The sequence below is a fragment of the Phascolarctos cinereus genome, unplaced genomic scaffold (assembly GCF_003287225.1).
Source record: "Phascolarctos cinereus isolate Bilbo 61053 unplaced genomic scaffold, phaCin_HiC Scaffold_7;HRSCAF=346, whole genome shotgun sequence".
In the NCBI taxonomy this organism is placed as follows: domain Eukaryota; kingdom Metazoa; phylum Chordata; class Mammalia; order Diprotodontia; family Phascolarctidae; genus Phascolarctos; species Phascolarctos cinereus.
Window position 1 is genome coordinate 6,070,938 of NW_027556180.1, and position 19,433 is coordinate 6,090,370.

The following is a 19,433-nucleotide window of genomic DNA, read 5'->3' on the forward strand; positions in this document are numbered from 1 at the left end:
TCTTTTCCTGTCAGAAGGCAACAGAATAGAGAGTGAATACAGATCATTTCATTGACTCCTAAAAAGCACTGTCCCTCAGCCCTCCCTCCCCCACCCATTCTGGCCCTCACAGAAAGAAAGGCAGCTCAGAACAGCTGGAGTTACACTCCACAACCATTTAGGACAGGGGAGCAGGAAGTGAGGAAGAAGACTCTGGCCATTTGAGCCAGGAAGACTGAGATACTCACTTGTCTGGGGCACTGAGCCTCGGGCAGATAGATGCATTCAGACACATGAGCCCAAATGCCAGGGAAACTCCAGAATGCATAAGAGATTTGATGCTCTGGGTGATATCCCAGAGGAAAACAGTTTGGCTTCTTTTCCCCCTCAGCTTGACCATCACTTCAGTTCACCTTACTGGAAGGTCAAAGGCACATCCTTTCCCACCTCAGATTTTTAAAGATCTGAAACTTCACTGCTTTGGCCCAACCCAGAATGCTGCCCACAAAAGCAATAATGCTTCAACTGAAACTGAGACACCCGATGCATCCTCAGCAGCCCCTAGACTGACAGATTTGACTGCCAAGACCTCATTTGGAATCTGTGAATGATCCCAGAGAACAAGAGATGTACAGAATGCTGGCAATGTTAGACTGACATTCAAAAAGGGATTGACTTCGATGCCTGGCAAAATTCTCCAATGTGTTATTAAAGGGAGGGTCAGAAAGGATTTAGAAAAGGAAGCAGCTATCACAAGGAGACTGGGGGTTCCCTCTAGAATGAGTCAGGACAGACTATGCCAACTTCCCTTTTAGACCAGGATTTCTAAACAGGTAGCTTAGGGATTGACAGGTTGTATCAAGAATTTCAGCAATAGGTGTGATGAAGGCTTGGCTGGTGTTCTTATGGAAAAAGGGGTAGCTGTGTGGACCTGTCGTGAAAAGTGCCATCAACTTAGAAGGAGCTGGATAATCAGTGTCCTATACATCTAGATTTGCTCCTAAGCTGTTTCAAAGGCTGGCAAGTGTCTGGATGGGAGCCTATCACAGGGCACATGTTTCAGGCAGCAAAGCCTCTTGCACTGCTGGCCTAGACCCAGAAAACAACCATCCAAACCACTGTATATGAATATGACAGAATAATGTAATAAGGAAACACACTTTGTGCTGACCCACAAGGTGGCAAAACAGAAAAAGAAGGCAATAGAGTTAAAGGTAAACCACAGACTTGTTAGTCCAAAAGACCTCTGGATGGTCTCTAAAACAGAATGTCTTCAGGACGAGAAGGAGGACTTGTATTAATATTATGTCAACTAGAGAACGATGTTTGGTAAAGAGAAGGAGCCAAAGTTGTCTGATCAAGGGGATAAAAGTTGGGGTAATTTAGGGGGAATTGAGGATGTCAAGGTGGTGCAGTGGATAAAGTACCAGGAAGACTCATCTTTGGGAGTTCAAATCTGGCCTGAGACACTTAATAGTGATGTGACGCTAGGCAAGTCATTTAACTCTGTTTGCCTCAGTTTCTAGTAAATGAGCTGGAGAAGGAAATGGAAAACAACTCCAGTATCTTCGCCAAGAAAACCCCTCAACGGTCACGAAGAGTTGGACATGACTGAAAAACAACTGAATAATAATAAAAGGTGAAATTTTTCAGTCTCTTGCCCAGCCTGCCTTCATGTATGCATTCTGGCTGTAGCACGTGGCAATCAATAAGCTTCTTCTTAAGAGAAATTCTGCCCCCTGACTTCTACACCCTGATACCACCCACCTCCCTCATGAAAAGAATGAGAGCCTTTCCAAACTTGTTCTCAACAATGGCCTTTTCCTCTCCTTCCTTGGGCCACCTCACCGAACTCCAGGCAAGCTCTTCCCACTATGAACACTTCCCCCAAGCCAAGGTCAAAGGCCCCACACTCCCCCTAGGCATTGGCCCAGCGACCTCACCGAGCTGGCTTTTCACTCTTCGACCAGGTTGCTTCATGGGCCTCTCTTGACTTGGGCCTTGCTGGTTCTGATGCTTTGGACTAGGGAACAAAATGCAGGAGTTAATTTTGCTTAAGGAAAAATGGATGATGATATAATTTCTTTTTGTTTTGTAATATATTTTCAATTACAGGTAAAAACATTTTTAACATGTTTTGCAAAAATTTGAGTTCCAAATTCTCTTCCTCCTTCTCTCCACTCCCCCTCATTGAGAAGGCAAACAATTTGATATGCTACACATGTGCAGTCATGCAAAATATATTTCCACATTAGCCATGTTGCAAAAGAAAAGAGACCAAAAAGTAACAAAAAACCAAAACAAAAAGTTAAAAAATCACGTTTAAATGTGCATTCATCCTCCATCAACTCCTTCTCTGGGGAGGCGGAGCATTTTTCACCCTAAATTCTTCAGGATTGTCTTGGATCACTGTATTACTGAGAAGAGCTGAGTCATTCCCAACTGGTCACTGTATACTACTGAAGTTACTGTATCCACCATTCTCCTGGTTCTGCTCACCTCACTTTGCTTCAGCTCATGTAAGTCTTTCCAGGTTTTTCTGAAAGCATCTTGCTAGTCATTTCTTGAGCCACAACAGAATTCCATCGCAATCCTATTCCACAACTTGTTCAGCCATTCACCAAATGATGGGCATCCCCTCAATTTCCAATTCTTTGCTACCACAAAAAGAGCTGCCATAAGCATTTTTGTACAAATAGGTCTTCTTCCTATTTTTAAAAATCTCTTTGGGATACAGACCTACTAGTGCTCTTGCTGGGCCAAAGGGTATGCTGAGTTTCATAGCTCTTTGGGCATAGTTCCAAATTGCTCTCCAGAATGGTTGGGTCAGTTCACAAATTCACATGCATGAGTGCATGAGTGTTCCAATTTTTCCACATTCCCTCCAACATCTGACATCTTCCTTTTCTATTATATTAGCCAATCTGATAGTCTGAGGTGGCACCTCAAAGTCACCTTAATTTGCACTTATCAATAGTGAATAAGAGCATTTGTTCAAATGATTATAGATAGCTTTGATTTCTTCATCAGAAAACTGCCCATCCATAGTCTTCATCCATTTACCATTTACAGAATGACTTGCATTCTTATAAATTTTACTTAGTTCTCTATATATTTGAGAAATGAGGCCTTTATTAGAAAAACTTAAGATGTATAAAAAAAATCCCCAGTTTTCTGATGATAGAATTCCACAGTTGAAAGAGATCTTAGGCATTTAGATGGTCCATGGGCAGCTGTGTGACCCTGGGCAAGTCACTTAACCCTGTTTGCTAAGGCAGTAAGGTGGTACAGTGGATAGAGTGCCAGACCTGGAATCCAGAAGATTCATCTTCAGAGTTCAGATCTGGCCTCAGACAATGACTAACCCTGTTTGCCTCAATTTCCTCATATGTAAAATGAGCTGGAGAAGGATCATTGGTGGACCAAGGCCTTGGAAAAGGAAGCCCTGGACTGAAGTGTTTTGTGTGATGGTGGCAACTCCTGGATGCCTGAGCAAAGTACCTCACTCTTCTGAGCTTCAGTTTCCTTATCTCCAAAATGGGGTTCACAATACCTTACATGGATCTCTAAAAGGTTGTGAGAATCAAATAAGATAAGTCACGTGAAGAAGTAGAAATGGGGGCTCTTATTATCTCCCAGGCCACCTTCAACAGAAAACATCCCCTGGGGAATAACATACACACTCAGTTGGGTATAGAAATCTGTTTTACTCTGCAGGAAAGGAGGGGAAGGGGTAAGAGAGGGGGGGTGATAGAAAGGAGGGCAGATTGGGGGAGGGGGTAGTCAGAAGCAAAACGCTTTTGAAGAGGGCCAGGGTGAAAGGAGAGAGAGAATAGAATAAATGGCGGGAGGAGAATAGGATGGAGGGAAATACAGTTACCAACAACAACTGTGAAAAAAATTTTGAAGCAAGTTTCTCTGATAAAGGCCTCATTTCTCAAACAAAAGAGAACGGAGTCAAATTTATAAAAATAAGAGCCATTCCCCAATTGATAAACAACTGAAAGATATGATCAGTTTTCTAATGAAGTAATCAAAGCTATCTACATCGATATGAAAAAATGCTCTAACTCAATATTGATTGGAGAAATAGAAATCAAAACAATTCTGAGGTACCACCTCATAGCTATTAGATTGGTTAATAGGACAGAAAAATGAGACTTTAATGTACTGTTGGTGGAGCTGTGAACTGATTCAGCCATTCTGTAGAGTAATTTGGAACTATGCTGAAAGGGCATACCGTTGACCTGGCAATACTTGTATTAGGTCTGTATCCCAAAAGAGATTTAAAAAAAAATAAGAAAGAAAAGGATCTATATTTACAAAAATATTATAGCAGCTCTCTTCTAGTGGCAAAAAATTGGAAATTGAGGGGACATCTGTCATTTGGGGAATACTTGAACAAATGAGGGTATGCAATTATGATGGAATACTATTATACTATAAGAAATGTTGAGCAGGATGTTCTCAGAAAAACCTGGAAAGACTTACACGAGCTAATGCAAAGTGAAATGTACTGGGTACAAGGTAACAACATTTTAAGATGATCACCTTAGAATGACTTAGCTATTCTCAGCAACTCTGAAGGACTTAGGATGAAAAGTGCTATCTATCCTTAGAGAAAGAACTGATAGTGTCTGAATACAGATTGAAGCAGACCTTTTTTTTTTACTTTCTTTATTTTTCTTGTTTTTTCTTGTTTGTTTTTCTGCATGACTACTCATTATAACCTATATTGAAATGCTTGTCTCAGTGGAGGAGAGGAAAGAATTTAGAACTCAAAGTTTTAAAAAGAATGTTAAAAACTGTTTTTACATGTAACTGGGGAAAACAAAATATTAAATTACAAAGAAAAAAATACAAAAAATACAAAACATCCCCTGATCCCTCCGTTCCTAGCACCCCTCCGCCAATACTGGCAGTTCTTCTGTATACAATTGGCTATCTACATATTGTTTCCTCCCTTGGGACAATGGAAGCTCCTCTGAGGACAGGAGCCACTACATTTTGACTTTGTATCCCCATGCCTGACATATAGTAGTGGCTTAGCACACGCGGATGAACTGACTGCCTGATGATTACATTATCTCCCATGAGAGAACATAACATCCTAGAGGGTAAGGATTGTCTCCCTTTTAATCCTAGTGCTTATCACAGTGCCTGGCACACAGTAGGTGCCTAAGAAACACTTGTTGATGAAGTAGCCAACGATCCTTTGATGACTTTGCTCCCCAGGATGTGCACAGCTTGTGTCTGAAAAGGGGCCAGATCTGTGGACTGAAAGTATCCAATTCACTTAAGGGTGGTGCCTCTAGTGAAAGATGCTGGGCAAAATTACCTTCCAGTCTGGATCCTGCTTCCTCTTTTCCAAGGAGGACTTCTCCCTTTCCTTTGCCTTCTTGTAGGCTTTCTTCTCTTCAGCCATGAGCATCCGGGCAATCTCCTGGAAGAACAAGTCAGCCATGGCTGGAGAGCCAGCCCAGACGGAGCCAGGGACAGACATCTCCTAGTTCTCACAGGAGCCTTGGGTAACTCACCTCATCCTGTGCCACTTGGGCTGCCCTCTTGTCCACCTGATTAGCCTGAAAGGAAGGAAATGTGAAAATAGCTGAGAAGCTCAGGGAAGATTCCAGAGAATGAAAGGCCCCCACTGGATTTAGGGAAGTTGAGGTTTGAGAGGATTGAGGTCAGTATCTCAGATGTCTACAAGGGACATTCAGAGGGGGAACTGTAATAACAACTTTCCTCGTCCCGAATCTATCATCAAACCTGACACATGGATGCTGTTATCATCAGGAATTCGGGGGGAGGGGCATGCACAACATTTCAACATCCATTTTCATTGACTTACCTGGATGTATGAAGAAAACAAGTATCCTACACACACACACACACACCTCCAGCCCATTAGGGCTGGTAAGCACCACTGAACATCCAGTTTCACTGGAGTTATACAAAGATTAATCTGGCCAGGACTTCTCTGTTGCCATCTTTGCTCACCATGAGTTCTTCTTCCTGAAGCTTCCTGGCAATTTCTGCATCGTACAATTCCTGCTCCCTGTGGGCCATTCTTGGCTGTGTATAGATGGCTTCTTTTGTCCCCCTTGGCTTCATTCCTAGAAAAAGTCAATGTAGTCAGTCAGTCTGCTCATTTCCCAACCAGTGTGGAACATGAAGATGAGGAGATCTCCCCAGAGCACCTGGCATTTGCTGGCACTGTATACAATGCCCGTCTTTTCTCAGCACTAACCCTGGGCCAGTCCTGTTTACTCCAAACAAGCATGTAGAAGGGCAGACCCTCATCACATTCACACCCATGGAATGCCCACAGACCTGCCTGGAGCCATTTGCAGGGGGCCTGCTTGGAAGGTTCCTCTGTCACCTCCTTTCTTACTGAACATGAAAGCTGCCGCTGAATCAGCAGCAACTGGGACATTCTTTCTAGATCTTCTGGCCCATCTAGAAATGGGAAGTGAGAAAAGAAGTGGGAAAAACTGAAGCTTTCACAAGAAGAGGGAGTTAGGGAAGAGAAACTCGGTAGAACATTTCCAAATTTCCAAAAGCCTGGGGGAGTTTATTTAATCTACCATGCCTCAGGGGAAAAGATCAAATCCCTGTTAGGCTAGAAGTCTCAAATATAGGTGACACAAAGTACTTCAGACAGAAGTGAAAAACCAAATTGTTGATTGTCCAGTGAAATCTGGACCTTCTTAAGTGTGACAGTGAGTCCTTAGGTAAGGACACCTAGCTCTCTGTTAGGCTCAGTTCAAGTACACCCCTTTCCTAATTCCACTGCCAGCCCTGGTTTGCTTTCATTCTTCCCCAAAATGACTTTGTATTTGCTTTCTACATGTAGTATGCAAGGTAATTGTGAACAGCCATGTTTTCCTTCTTTTCTTGGACTAGAAGAAGAATGGAGAGCTCTGGAGAGAGGGAGTATGGAATGGTCAGTGGGAGAAGGGCTGGCTTTGAAACAAGAAACCCTGGGTTCTTTTCTGTGTACGTGTGAAATGTAACCACTTTGTGGGCATGGGCTATTTCTTTTGTTGCTGTTGTTGTTGTTGTTGTTGTTTGTTTCCATATGCCCAGAACCTTTTACAAGCAGCTTGGGATGCTGAATAGAGAGCCAGCCTCAGAGTCAGGAAGACCTGAGTTCAAATATTTCCTCTGACACTGTGGACCATGTGATCAAGGGTAAGTCACTTAATCCTTCGATGTCTCCAACCAATTCTGAGACGCTCAGTTGCAGAGCTGTGACTCATCTGCACTGGTGGAGGAGATCCCCTCCTCCTCCTCCTCCACCTCCCATCAATGAAATAACAGATCTGGACAAAAATTTCAAAATACAAATTCCCAGTCCCCAGAACTATGCCAGACACCTAGGAGGCACTTCAAAAATGCCTGCATGGTAGGGTGTGGTGGTAAATTTTCTTATTTTGTAATGACAAAAGTGATCGAGAACCAAAGCATTCTTATCGGCATGGTGCCCTAGGAAGGTGTCGGGGCTTCTTCTGTGGAAGGAGACAGTAAGAGACAGAAATACTTTCTAGTTCCTATTTTCCCCAACTAAGTTCACTTCCAGTACAAGAAAGGACAGTGTGTTGATGTAAGTGACCTTGCAACATATTGGATCCCAGAAATGCCTCTAAACCCAGGAGCTTACAAGAACAAAGGCCCCTGCCAAATTCACCTACTGCCTATATCAGCCAGTCTCAGGGTAAACTGAGGCTTCTAGTTTCTCCTGTCCTCCATTACCTGTTTCATTGAAATAGTGCCTTTCCTCACTCTGGGAGGAGAGAGGTGTCCTCGTCCTGTGACCTTCCCTCTTATCTCTTGAATCCCCCATCCCGTGGTCTCTCTTATGCCTTTCTTCTTTCCTATGAGACCCTGGCTTCTGGGAGCACTTGGGTGAGAGTCGGTCTTGGTGGTAGGATCGAGGGCTGTCGGAATGCCTCACAGAACCATGGCCAAGGTTGCAGTCCCAATCATTCTCAGTGCTCAGTAAAACCTCCCCACTGATCTTGGGAACGGGAGATCTTGGGAGTCTCTCATGACCAGGGGACTTCCTTTCCTGGGGTTCCCAGCTAGTCTGGGGATCATCCCTTGTCTTGCTAAGCCTGAGTGGTGACCCAGAATTCTCCATGCTGTAGTGGTCCTGGCATTCTTCCACATCTTCTGAAGGCCTGTTAGGTCTCTCCCTCCTCCTCCTCACAGGCCTATCTTCTTGGTGCCTTCGAGACCTTGGGGACTCAGAACCCAGCTTTCTGTTCCTCCTTGACCTTGGAGGATCTGAGTGTGGAGGGGGGAGGCATGACAAAGAGAGAAGCAAGTTAGCTCAATGTTAGCACACAGGAACAGCCTACAACTCACACAATAGGGTAGGAAGGGCCCTCACTTATCATGCAACAGAACAGAGAAGATGGCTTCGTTGGGGTCGTGAATCAACACGAGCTCACACAGGCTGGTGCAGCAGAATGCAGGCCATGAGCATTTGCAACAGTGGTGAAAGAATCAGTGACAGAGGTGGACGCTCAGGTGGGACCTATGAAGCTTCCCTGTGTTTGAGTAAGCTGGCATCTTTTTGGGGGGCCCTGACCTGTGATTTCATTGGTTTAGAAAACTGCCAATGAGAAAACGCCCCCTATTAATGCCGGTAAGGAAGAGTGCTTAGTATCATGCAATGCCCTGCAGCGTAGAGTATTAAAGAGATGCCAGGGGCACTGAGTCACACAGCCAGTACGGATGAACTTCAGTCATCCCGGCTCCAAGATGGACTCCCTATCCACTATACCACGCTGTTTCTCTTACGTTATACTATAATACTTAGATATCTTTCCAGAAAGTCCTTTCACCAATAACCTTCCAACTTCAGCTCCCCTCCTCCCTTACATACACAGAAACCTGCACACACCTAACACCTGTTTGGAAAAAGCCTCCCTCCCCCCATACTGCAACATCCACAATGACCCAACTGGTCATTTCAATGAGCAATTCATCCTAGGCAAAGTGAGACTCTATCTCCTCAGAGAACCCCACCAACAGGGAGCAGGCCGTGTTTGGTGTTCTGAATAGGGTAGATTTCCTTTGCTTCCAACACATGACAGAACTGAAAAACCAAGCCTTCCACATTCTCCCCAGTACTGAAGAGAAGTGAACTGCGAAAGAGAACGGAGGGCTGGACATAGGGCTGATGGGCCACGAAATCTGAACAGGACTTATTGGGAATGCAAGTATTAGAGTGAGCATCACTGTATCTGACTAAAAGCTAATAAGATGCAGATTAAATCTGCATCTTAAGCAGGTAGGTATTTAGAGGTTTTATCAATCTTTTTTTTCCCTCTTCAAGCTCAGAGCAGGGATATAATTTGAATGCTGTTCCATAGCATGCTAATTCGACCAATCGAATTCCCTATTCTCACACAGGCTGAGGAGCAGTGTGGGCTGGTGGGTGGAGAGCGCCTCAAAGTCAGGCCCATAGGGGTTCAAGTCCTTACCCAGAGGTACTTACGCTGTGTGCCCTGGGGCAAAATGCTTCCCTGATCAGTTCCCTGGCAGCTCTTTGAGACACGATGGGCAGGGTGGGCTCAGATCTCTGTTAGTAGAGAAAAGACCTGACTGGGAGACCCCCACACCAAGAAGGACACTGCTCTAGCACTGGACCACTCTTACAGGCACCAAAATAAGAGCTCACATGTATGCAATGAGATGTTTCTGATTTAGAATGAAACTGAGCATGTGGGTAGATATAGACAATTTTATGTGTCGATATGTTTAAATGTGTGACATTTTAAAAGTGCGAGAGACATAATTTCTGGGTCATTAATCATTTTAGTAATGAAAGGAATAGTCATTTGTCCTCTGTCTTTGACCAAAGACGAATCATGGCAGTGGGCTCATAGTTTACACGCCCTTGGAAGAATGGGTCTTCCTGAGGGTGGCAGTCAACTCCGATGGGGTAACAATTAATGAGAGAGATTGAATATTAGAGTGAGAGGTGGACCTATTCTAAGGAGGGGCTAGGGGCCTAACTTTGATTACTTCATTTGCATCTCAATTGCCTAGCCTCAGGCAGACTAATTAAAGAATTTATCCCCACCCAAACCCGTGCTCATAGAGCCACCTTAGAATAAATTCCTTGTAAAGCTGAGTGGGGTCTGAATGAGACTGAGGAGAAAGTTAATTCAATCTCATTATCAACAATGTCCTTCAGGGACTGGGCTTTGAAATAAGGACTTTAGGAAAAGGAGGAACCCTTGAGCTCCCCAAATCACCAGTTATTAATAATCATTTCTCTCAAATGCATACACAGACCTGTATAATTCAGAGAGCTCTCTTGTTTACAAAGACACAATCGACCTACTTCTAGATCTGGCTTTGGCCATAGGCATAGATGATGTAGATTTTATAATGCTTATATACATGTGTGTGCGTGTGTGTGTGTGTGTGTGTGTGTGTGTATGTCTTACTATATATTTTTGACAAACAGCATTCCCCATTCTTACCTAGGTTGAGAAGCAGTGTGGGACAATGGATGCAGAGAACCTCAAAGTCAGGACCATTTGGGCCGCCTTTCCAAGTCCCACCACATACAAACACACACACACACGCACGCACGCACGCACGCACGCACGCACGCACACGCACACATACATACATACACATGTGTATGTATGTATGAGTTTGGACACTGGAGATATACGTCAGTTGGGGCATCAATATGTATGCATGTTTACATACACAGTGCAAAGATGTACCACTGTGAACCTATCTGCACACATGACAATTCCTTGCAAGCCAGCCTCCCCAAGGAATGGCCCTCTAAGCAGATCCCAAGCTAAACATTCTATAACTGGTGTCAATGTGGCAGATGGTGTCTGGACAATTCCCAATTCGAATACAGTCTGCAAATGCTCATTGTGGAAGGAGGCTGATGCATTCCTTGTAATCTGCTGATCAAGGAGAAACGCAGACGAGTGGGAGAAGCAGGCCTCTTGGGAGATGGTTAGTCAATTAATCAGGCAAGGCACAAATCACACAAAGCCAAGTCATCCACACGGATGGAAGAGCCCAGAGCAGTGAGGGGAATGGGAGAGGTGTTGGAAAGGGCTGATCCCCAGAAGGAAGGAGATCTCAGTGGGCCCCTTAGCTAGAGGGAGATACTGTTTCCAGGATGGTGGGCCCATGAGCAGAGATGGGCTCTCATTTCCTGAACAGGGACATGGCTGAGGACAGAATGTCCAGGAGCACAGCAGAGTCAAAGACGTCCCAGATTTGCAGAGACAGGCCCTGGGTTCAAATCCCGGCTCTGCTGGTCCCTAGCTACATGACCCTGGATGAGTCACTTAGCATCCCTAGGCCTGGGTCTCCTCAAACACAGACATACATATACGAGAGGGTCGGAGCCAACGGCATCTAAAGTTCCTTTCAGATCTTGGTTTCTGAGACATGAATCTCATTTCCTCTCTCAGCTTTTCTGTCCTGCTCAGTTTCTCCAGGTTTTGCCCTTTTCCTCAGAAGGGCAAAGCACAGCCCACCTCCTCACAGAAGCCCTGAGAGGCAGCATTGCCCAGGGGATGTCTGGTTTGTAGCCAGGAAGAGCCGGATCTGAACCCTGAGTCAAGGCCTGACTGCCTGGGTGCTCCTGAGTAAGGGGCTGAATGTCCTCTGTAAAATGAGGAGGACATCGGGTGAGAGGCCCTAAGGTCCCTTCTGGCTCCAGAGCCAGAATCCTAGGACACTCCCTGTCGACACGACGCTGGAGAAGTCACTTCACTTTTCTGGATCTCGGTCCCACATCTAGAAAATGGGAATGCTAATGGGCCCAACCTCCCAAGGTTGTGAGTCTCTGAAGAGATGATGCATCTATGCAAACTTTAAGGCCCTGTACAAATTCAAAGCTATTACCATCATTAATTAAATAAAAATGTTTGATGTGCATTCACAAAATCCTTTCAGATCCTTAGACATGAGCCTTATTAACTGCCATCTGTCTCTGCAGACTCTGGACACCAAGTGCTTACTACTCCACCGTCTGGGATGGGACTTTCCCAGCAGGGACTCAGGGAAGCCTGCCCCTGGGGACTGACGAAGCCCTGAAGGTTCCCCTGGAAATGGAGGACCATTCCAACCTCTCCTGTCAGTGAAAGAGAGACCCACCACCAGCACACAGCAAGGAAGAAAGCAAGTGCCCGAGGGAGTCTCACCTCTCTCTACCGGCAAAGTATTTTTGATTGAACATCAGAGATCATTAAGGCCAAGAAATGAAGAAAAATTTACAAATTGGAGCTCACATGAAACCAGCAAACCAGATAAATCAAAGGGGTCGCTGTTGTTCCCCACACACTGGGGCACAACTCATTAATTCCATCTTGGCCTTTGATCAGCACGGCGCACACTGAAGAAGGTCACCCCCCCGACACACACACCGCTCACCATTCCTGGTCCAGGCCCTATGTGACATGCTCACAAGATGAGTCATATTCCAAGGAGGAGGGAGAGATGGGAGAGCAGGAAGGACACACAACGGCCGGCATGCAGCCCACCAGAGGCTGCCGCGGGCAAAGTGTTCTCTATGGCTCCGTCAGCCATGAGAGGATGGGTCCATTCATGAGATTCAGACCAGATGCAGGGCCACAGCTTTGGGGAGCCCAGGACAAGGGAGGGACAGGCCTTCCCCAGGCCCGGAGGCCCCTGGAAAGGCCACTCAAACCAAAAGGAAGAGCCACCAGCCATGCCCCTGGGAGGAGGAGTCAGCAGGCCCCTGGGGACCATTACCTCCATTGGTCAGGTAGTAACTGTCATCATAAGTGTTGGGCCCCGGGTGCTCTGAGGAGCGCTTCTTTCGCCTTTTCTCCTCTTGTAACTCCCTCTCTTGCAACAGGCGAGCAATGTCCTGGAGAAGAGGAGGAAAGAAAAGAGAAAGCTGCTGAGACCCCAACTCTGCTTGGGTTTTCTCCCAGGCCAGCCCTGTGTAGACCGTGCGGGTGTTGTTTTCATTGTTTAGATGAGGAAATTGAAAGACGAAGGCATTAGAAAGCCACAAAAGGTTTTTATCTACAGTCTAATTTTGAAAATATACACACCCTCATATATAAAACCTACATATACATGTATACATGTGTATGTATACGTATATGCAAATATGTGCGTATACGGAAACAGCTCTGCACATGTACATGGGCTCATTTAAGCCTTCCAGTATCAATGGCAGGGAGGTATAGTCCATTTTATGGCTGATAATACTAAGAATCGACAACATCAACTTTATATTTTCAAAGCATTTTCTACATATTATCTCCCCTGGCCCACATCACAGCCCAATGACAAGCCCCTTTTACAGATTTGGATTCTGAGGCTCAGCGAGGCACTGGTCCCACAGCTTGTCAGGAAGAATCGGAAGCTGGGTCTTCCTGTCTGCACGTAGAGCATTCTAGCGGCCGTCCCAAGCTGCTTCCTTTCCCGAGTCAGGCAGGCACAACGTCCGGCACAGCAGGGGCACTGTGCCAGGTGCTGGGGATGGGAGTACAAAGAAGAAAACCACCTCTTTCATCAGGGAGCTGACGCTGCAGGGAGTTACTGTTGGCCCAACGTTTCAGTCTTGTCTGACTCTCCAGGACCCCACTGGGGATTTTCTTGGCGAAGATACTAGAGTGGTTCGACATTTCCTTCTCCAGCTCATTTGAAAGATAAGGAAACTGAGGCAAGCAGGGTTAAATGACTTGCCCAGGGCCATGCAGCTAGTAAGTGCTTAAGGCCAAGTGTGAACTCAGGTCTTCCTGACTCCAGGCCCGGTGGTCTATTCACAGCTGCTCTTAATAGGAGAGACAAGTATGTCTATTTCTACATATAAGGCAAAGACAAAGTCAATAAACACAAACAGATGTAAAGTTGTTAAGTACGAAGCAATTTTGGAGAGAGGGCACAGGCACTGGGGAAGTCCAGGAAAGGTTTCCTTCAGGAGATGGACCATAGCTCCATCTGAAAGTAAGGGAGGAGTCTCTACGGAAGAAGCGAGGAGAGAAGGTCCTCCCGGAGGTGGGATATGCAGCACAAGGGTGTGGTGATGGGAGATGGGGAGTCCTATATGAAACAGAGAGAGAAGGCCAACTGGGCTGGGTCAGAGAGCGTGAGAGGAGGAACAGTGTCCACCGAGTGTTGAACAATGCTTGGAATCAGGCTGTGGAAAGCGCAAAAGTTAAAGAGGAGTTTCTATTTTAACCTTAGAAGCAACTGAAAGCCACCGCACGTGGCTGAGCAGGGGAGTGATGTGATCAGACCTTGGCGCAGTGAGTATGGTGGCCTGGGATGGAGGAGCCACGAGGCAGTGAGAACAGGTGGGAGGCTGATGGAGTCACCCGGATGGGAGATGATGAGGGGTGGAGCCCAAGTGGGTGGCTGATGGTGTGGAAGGAGAAATGATGAGATGCGATGACCAGCTGGATACAAGATGAGAACAATGAGAAGCCAGGGCAGAGAACACTGAGCTTGGTGTATGTTTGGAAGAGGACGGGATGGGGGTGGGGGCGGACTCTCAGGAGTCCTGCTTTCACCGTGCTGAGTTTGCAATGTCTATGGAGCAGCCACTTTGAAGAGTTCCATCAGTAGTTGGTAATAGGGAAAGAAAGCTGAGGGGAGAGACCGAAGGTGGATATTTATCCTGGTCCCATTACCAAGCTCATCATCTACACAAACATCTGCTCAGTCATTCATTCCTTCACCCAGCTTGCTTCATTCACTCTCTGGAGATTTTTGGCCACCATCACATTCCATAGTCATTTTTTTTTATTTTCCTGTAGGTCTTGCACCCTAAAATATGGTTACCACATTATAAACAAAAGCTACATCCCTTTCCATCTATGTTCCCATCACAGACACTTTATCAATCTTGTTGAACTGAATTCTTCTAGTATTTTCATAGGAGGGAAAACTGGGGAAAAAATGATGACAATGGTATGACTATCATCGTGCCCAAAGCTGCCTGCCATGGCCACTTCTCAGGGCTCCTGGTCCTACCCTTCGGGGCCAAGAAAAGCCAAAGGAATCTCTTTTCCATGTGGCAATCCTTGAAGTATCTAAAGACAGCACATTCTTCTCATCACTTCCCCAAAACACACACAATTCCTTCAGCCAACCCTCCCGTGGGATAGTCCAGGCCCATGAAGGAAAATGCTCCAGTGTGGCCTCAAGGGTCATGGTGTCACAGATGTAGAGCTCACCTGGTCCAACTACTTCCTTTTACAAATGAAGAAACGGACACAAAGGAGATGAGTGACCTGCTCAAGGTCTCACGACTAGTAAGCAGCAAAGGGGAGGTCCCATGAAAAGCACGATGGAATCCAGGTGGAATCCTCTGAAACACTTTGCTAGCCACACGATTGTGAACAAGTCTTTTAGGCTTCCTAAGCCTTACTTTCCCCTCTGTTAAATGGGACAATAACAGAAGTGGTCAGCCAGCATATACCCCCAGTCAGAGAAAGCTCTGCCTTCTGGGTGTCACTGCTGTCACAGACTTTGACTAACCTTGAGTTCTCTGCCCAGCCTCACTGAAATGGTCCTGAGGATCCAGGAGCTGAAGGAATGTTTTCTAAATGATTTTTGTTTTTCTAGCAGAAACCAAGAGTTAATTCCACAAAGAAACATAAATGTGTGTGAGAGGGAGATAGTAAAGACAAGCGAGAAAATTCCAACACTTTGCCAAAATAAGCAAATCTAAAACATGGGAAAAGGTCCCTGGGAAACTGAAGGATTTGGGGCCTCCAGCTGTGATCCGCAGACATCTATCCTCTGCCCTCGCTGTTCTCCTGGGGCCCCTGCCAGCACAGCCAGCTTTCCTCCTGGCTACCGAGTAAATTAGGAGAAGACTCGGAGCCGCCGCGAAGCCTTGCCATCTTTGTAGTGGTGTGGGGGACGGAGGGCCCAAGAGAATCATTTCAACAAGAGGTATGAGTGATGCTCCATGATGGGGGCGGATGCCTGCATGTCCCAGCTGCAGCATCCCCAGCCCTCCATGAGCCTTTTCTTCACGCCTCAGCTGACAGCTCCCCCCAAAAACCAAAATTCCCTCATTGAGATGTTTTCTATACTGATATTTCTCCAGGGTTTCTCCTCTCATAGAATGTGAATCCTTGGTGGTGGGGATCACTTCTTTTTCCTCTTCACTTCCCCGGTGCCTAGCACAGCGTGCCTGGCATGGAATGGGTATTTAACAAATGTTTTTTGATTGATTGAAATGACAGACTGGAGGGAAAGGTAGAGAATCTCTGAAAGAAGAGAAGAGTCCCAAGGCCGTGGGCTTTCTGTCGATGCCTGTTCTTTCAGAAGAAAGGAGCTGAACAGGTGCTGGAAGGAATCCCCAGGCCTCAACACAGGTCCTGGCACACAGGAAGGACCTTAGCAGAAGCCTTCTGCCAGCTGAGACATCCAAGGTTGCCTTCTGCCATGACTAAGGGAGATCTCTGACAGGAATCCGTTGGCACAACTAACTGCCTGACAAACTGGACTTCCTTACCCGGGCCAGGGAATCTCCGAGTTGGAAGGAAGGACCTTTGTGGCCTCAATACCTGAACAAAGAACCCCAGAGAAGGGATCCTTCAGTCTCTGCTGGAAGCCCTCCAGGGATGGAGACTTCATTACCTGCCGAGGCAGTCGCAGACTTCCTGAGATGGCTCCATCATTAGAAGTTTTTCCTTCACCACAATGCAATATCTCAGCCCTTTGATCAGTGCAGTCAGTGAGCAATGATAACTTTCAGAGACTCATGCTGGGCACACTGCCTGCCTCTCAGGAGACAAAGTGAAGCAGCCACTTTCAGACACAGCCAGTGTTCTGGGTGGGAATCACTCATGACAAAGCAGACGGGTTGTGGGGTGGGAGGCAGCGAGAACTAACAATTCTGTTCAAAGACGCAACAGCATCGGCATCTTTTAAAATGTTTTCATAAAAGATCATTGGAGACAGAACTGAGGAGCCAATAAAACAGATCAAGCTTCAACACCAGGAAGACCTCACTTCTCTCTCGAATGCAGAGGGTGAGACCCTGGGCAAATCACCTCCTGTCGAGTTGTACAGGAGCTGCTAATCTGCACTGGTAAGTGGACTTTCCTTGCTTGGGAGTTTCCAAGGCCAATGTAATCACAGGTCTGGTCCTCACATTCCTTACATCAAAATGAAATTTTCCTTCATGTGTATTTCACCCACAGATCCTTGGTATGATATTTTGGGACAGGTTGGGTAAAAAGAATCCCTTTTTCCACATGAAAGCCCTGCACATGCCCAATGACAACTATTAGGTCCCATTCCCCCCACTCCCAAACACACACACACACACACACACACACACACACACACACACACAGAGCCAAGTTTTCTCTTCTCCATGTCGAATAGATCCATCCCTTCCACTTCTCTTTATAAAACACAGAAGCTGATAAGACAGAGTAGAAAGAAAGCCATGCCTACCCTCAGGAGGAGCTGAGCTTGAATGTAACTTCTAACACACACTACATGTATGAACCAGGAAAATCCCTTAACCACTCAGAACCTGTTTTCCTCATCTTTAAAATGAGGACATAATGCCAACTATAACTTAGAGGTTCAAATGAGCTAATGATGTGCTGTGAAGTGCTTTGTAAACACTAAATCACTAAAGAAAAGGCACAATTACTACTGCCCCTGGCCTCTCTCCTCTGGCCACTCTCCAGTCTGCCAATGTGCCTCCTACAATGTGGCATCCAGAACTGAACTCCAGATGCGTTCTGACCAGGCCATTGCGCCTCCAGGCCGGGATTGGGTGCTGCTGATGAAAGAGCAAGGACCAGAACTGAACCAGCTTGGTGCCTGTCGGCTCGATGACCACAAGCATGGAGTGCCCGTCTATGCCAGCAGGAGCCAAAGGACGAGTATCCTGATGGGAGCTTGGACAGAGGTGGGGAGAGTGGAGCAATGGGAAAAGCTTTCTTAGATTCTCTGTGTTTTATTTAAAGAAAGAAAAGTTACTTCGAAGCCGCTGGGGTGGGGCAACCCTCCATCAAACAAACAAAAGCAAAACGAAATCCAGAAGCTTCTCTATGACCTGGTTCACAAGCTAGCTCTCCTCTGCCCAGCTCAGGGCAGTCTGCTCCCAGCCAGAGACTTTCATTCCACTTCACAAAGAAGTGAGGAGGGAAGCATACATGCGTGCACATGCGTGAGCACATTCACACACAGACACACACACGGCTTTTGCGACACCCTTGTATGATGTATGTATAGTGTGTGCATGTGTATACATATGTGTATATATAAACACAGATATGCACATATAGTTAGTTGCAGCAGACTTCTGCCTTAGATAGAACCGCACCCTACCCCCTTGTAAAAAATACCTCCAGCTAAGCCAAAACTAAGCAGCATACTGGCTATTTCTACATGTCCCATTCACACACTGCAGACATACACACAATGGATATCCCAAAGGTCTTGCTGAAGTTTTAAGCTTTAATAATTTCAAAAGTGTAAATGCTACAAACACATCTGAAAGACTAATTATTTAAAAATTTTAAATATGGTTCTTATTCAAATTCAACACAAGCACTATCTTGTGATACGATTCTCTCTAGTCAATTTTCAAGATTTGTAGAAACTTTCACCATCTTGGCTGCTCAGAGATCGAAATGATTGCCTTCAGATCCTGCCAACACAGGGTTCTCGAAGCACATGGGAACATCCAGATATGACTCCGCAAATGACCGAGCAGGTGACTCAGGGGGCCAAGCAAGAAGCCCCCCTCTTCTGCCAATCCACTGGGCTGAGAAGGTATCAGCCAGAAACTGGTGCAAACACATTGCATAATGGCAGAGTGTCAGGTCTTATTCAAATTCAAAGTAAACATTCATTTTTTCAATTCACAAAATTGCATAAGTTAAAAGGAAATGAAAACAAACATTCAAATGATGGGGCTTTTTTGCGTAAGTTTTAGCACTTGGAAGTGATTAAAGCTTAAAATCTGCACTGAGACTTTTGTGACATGCTACAAGTATATGGGGTGTGTGTGTGTGTGTGTGTGTGTGTGTGTGTGTGTGTGTGTGTGTGTGTGTGTGTAGCCCAGTGTGGTTGCTTATTGACAGTGCTTTCTACAAACTAGACAGCTTCGTAGAATTTGTTCCTTCATTGGTTGAGTTCAAAGTTTAGTTCCTACATTCATTAATTTCCCTCCTGGCTCCAAGGAGCTCTACTTAAGTGTGTGCTCAGATCAGCAGACTCTGGCTGCCGGGGCCCAGGAAAGCACACTGTTCTGTAGACACTGGCCTTCCCAACTTTGGCCTTGTTTTGCAACAGCTGTTTCCCTTTCTTCTGTTTCTTAGAAAATTACCTACTCTAGGGGTGATAAGGAGTAAGAATAAATTCTCTCGAATACTGGGCCTGGGGAGCTGTGCTGAGAGATCTGCGAGGCTCGCCAGCCTGGCCAGAAAGAGACC

The 19,433-nt window shown here is 45.9% G+C and overlaps 1 protein-coding gene across 2 annotated transcripts in view; it reads right to left on the reverse strand.

The window, feature by feature from the left end:
• The window catches only part of CCDC50 (coiled-coil domain containing 50), an 88,023-nt gene that overhangs the window by 15,350 nt on the left and 53,240 nt on the right, over positions 1-19,433 (reverse strand). The window contains exons 5-10 of one of the 2 annotated variants that reach the window (XM_020964768.2): positions 12,754-12,871; positions 7,735-8,268; positions 5,980-6,095; positions 5,517-5,561; positions 5,318-5,422; positions 1,923-2,002 (exon numbers count right to left, since the gene is read on the reverse strand). In XM_020964768.2, coding sequence (XP_020820427.1) covers positions 1,923-2,002; positions 5,318-5,422; positions 5,517-5,561; positions 5,980-6,095; positions 7,735-8,268; positions 12,754-12,871 — 998 coding nt within the window. The remainder of the gene's footprint in view (positions 1-1,922; positions 2,003-5,317; positions 5,423-5,516; positions 5,562-5,979; positions 6,096-7,734; positions 8,269-12,753; positions 12,872-19,433) is intronic. The other variant, XM_020964770.2, reaches the window with a different exon arrangement.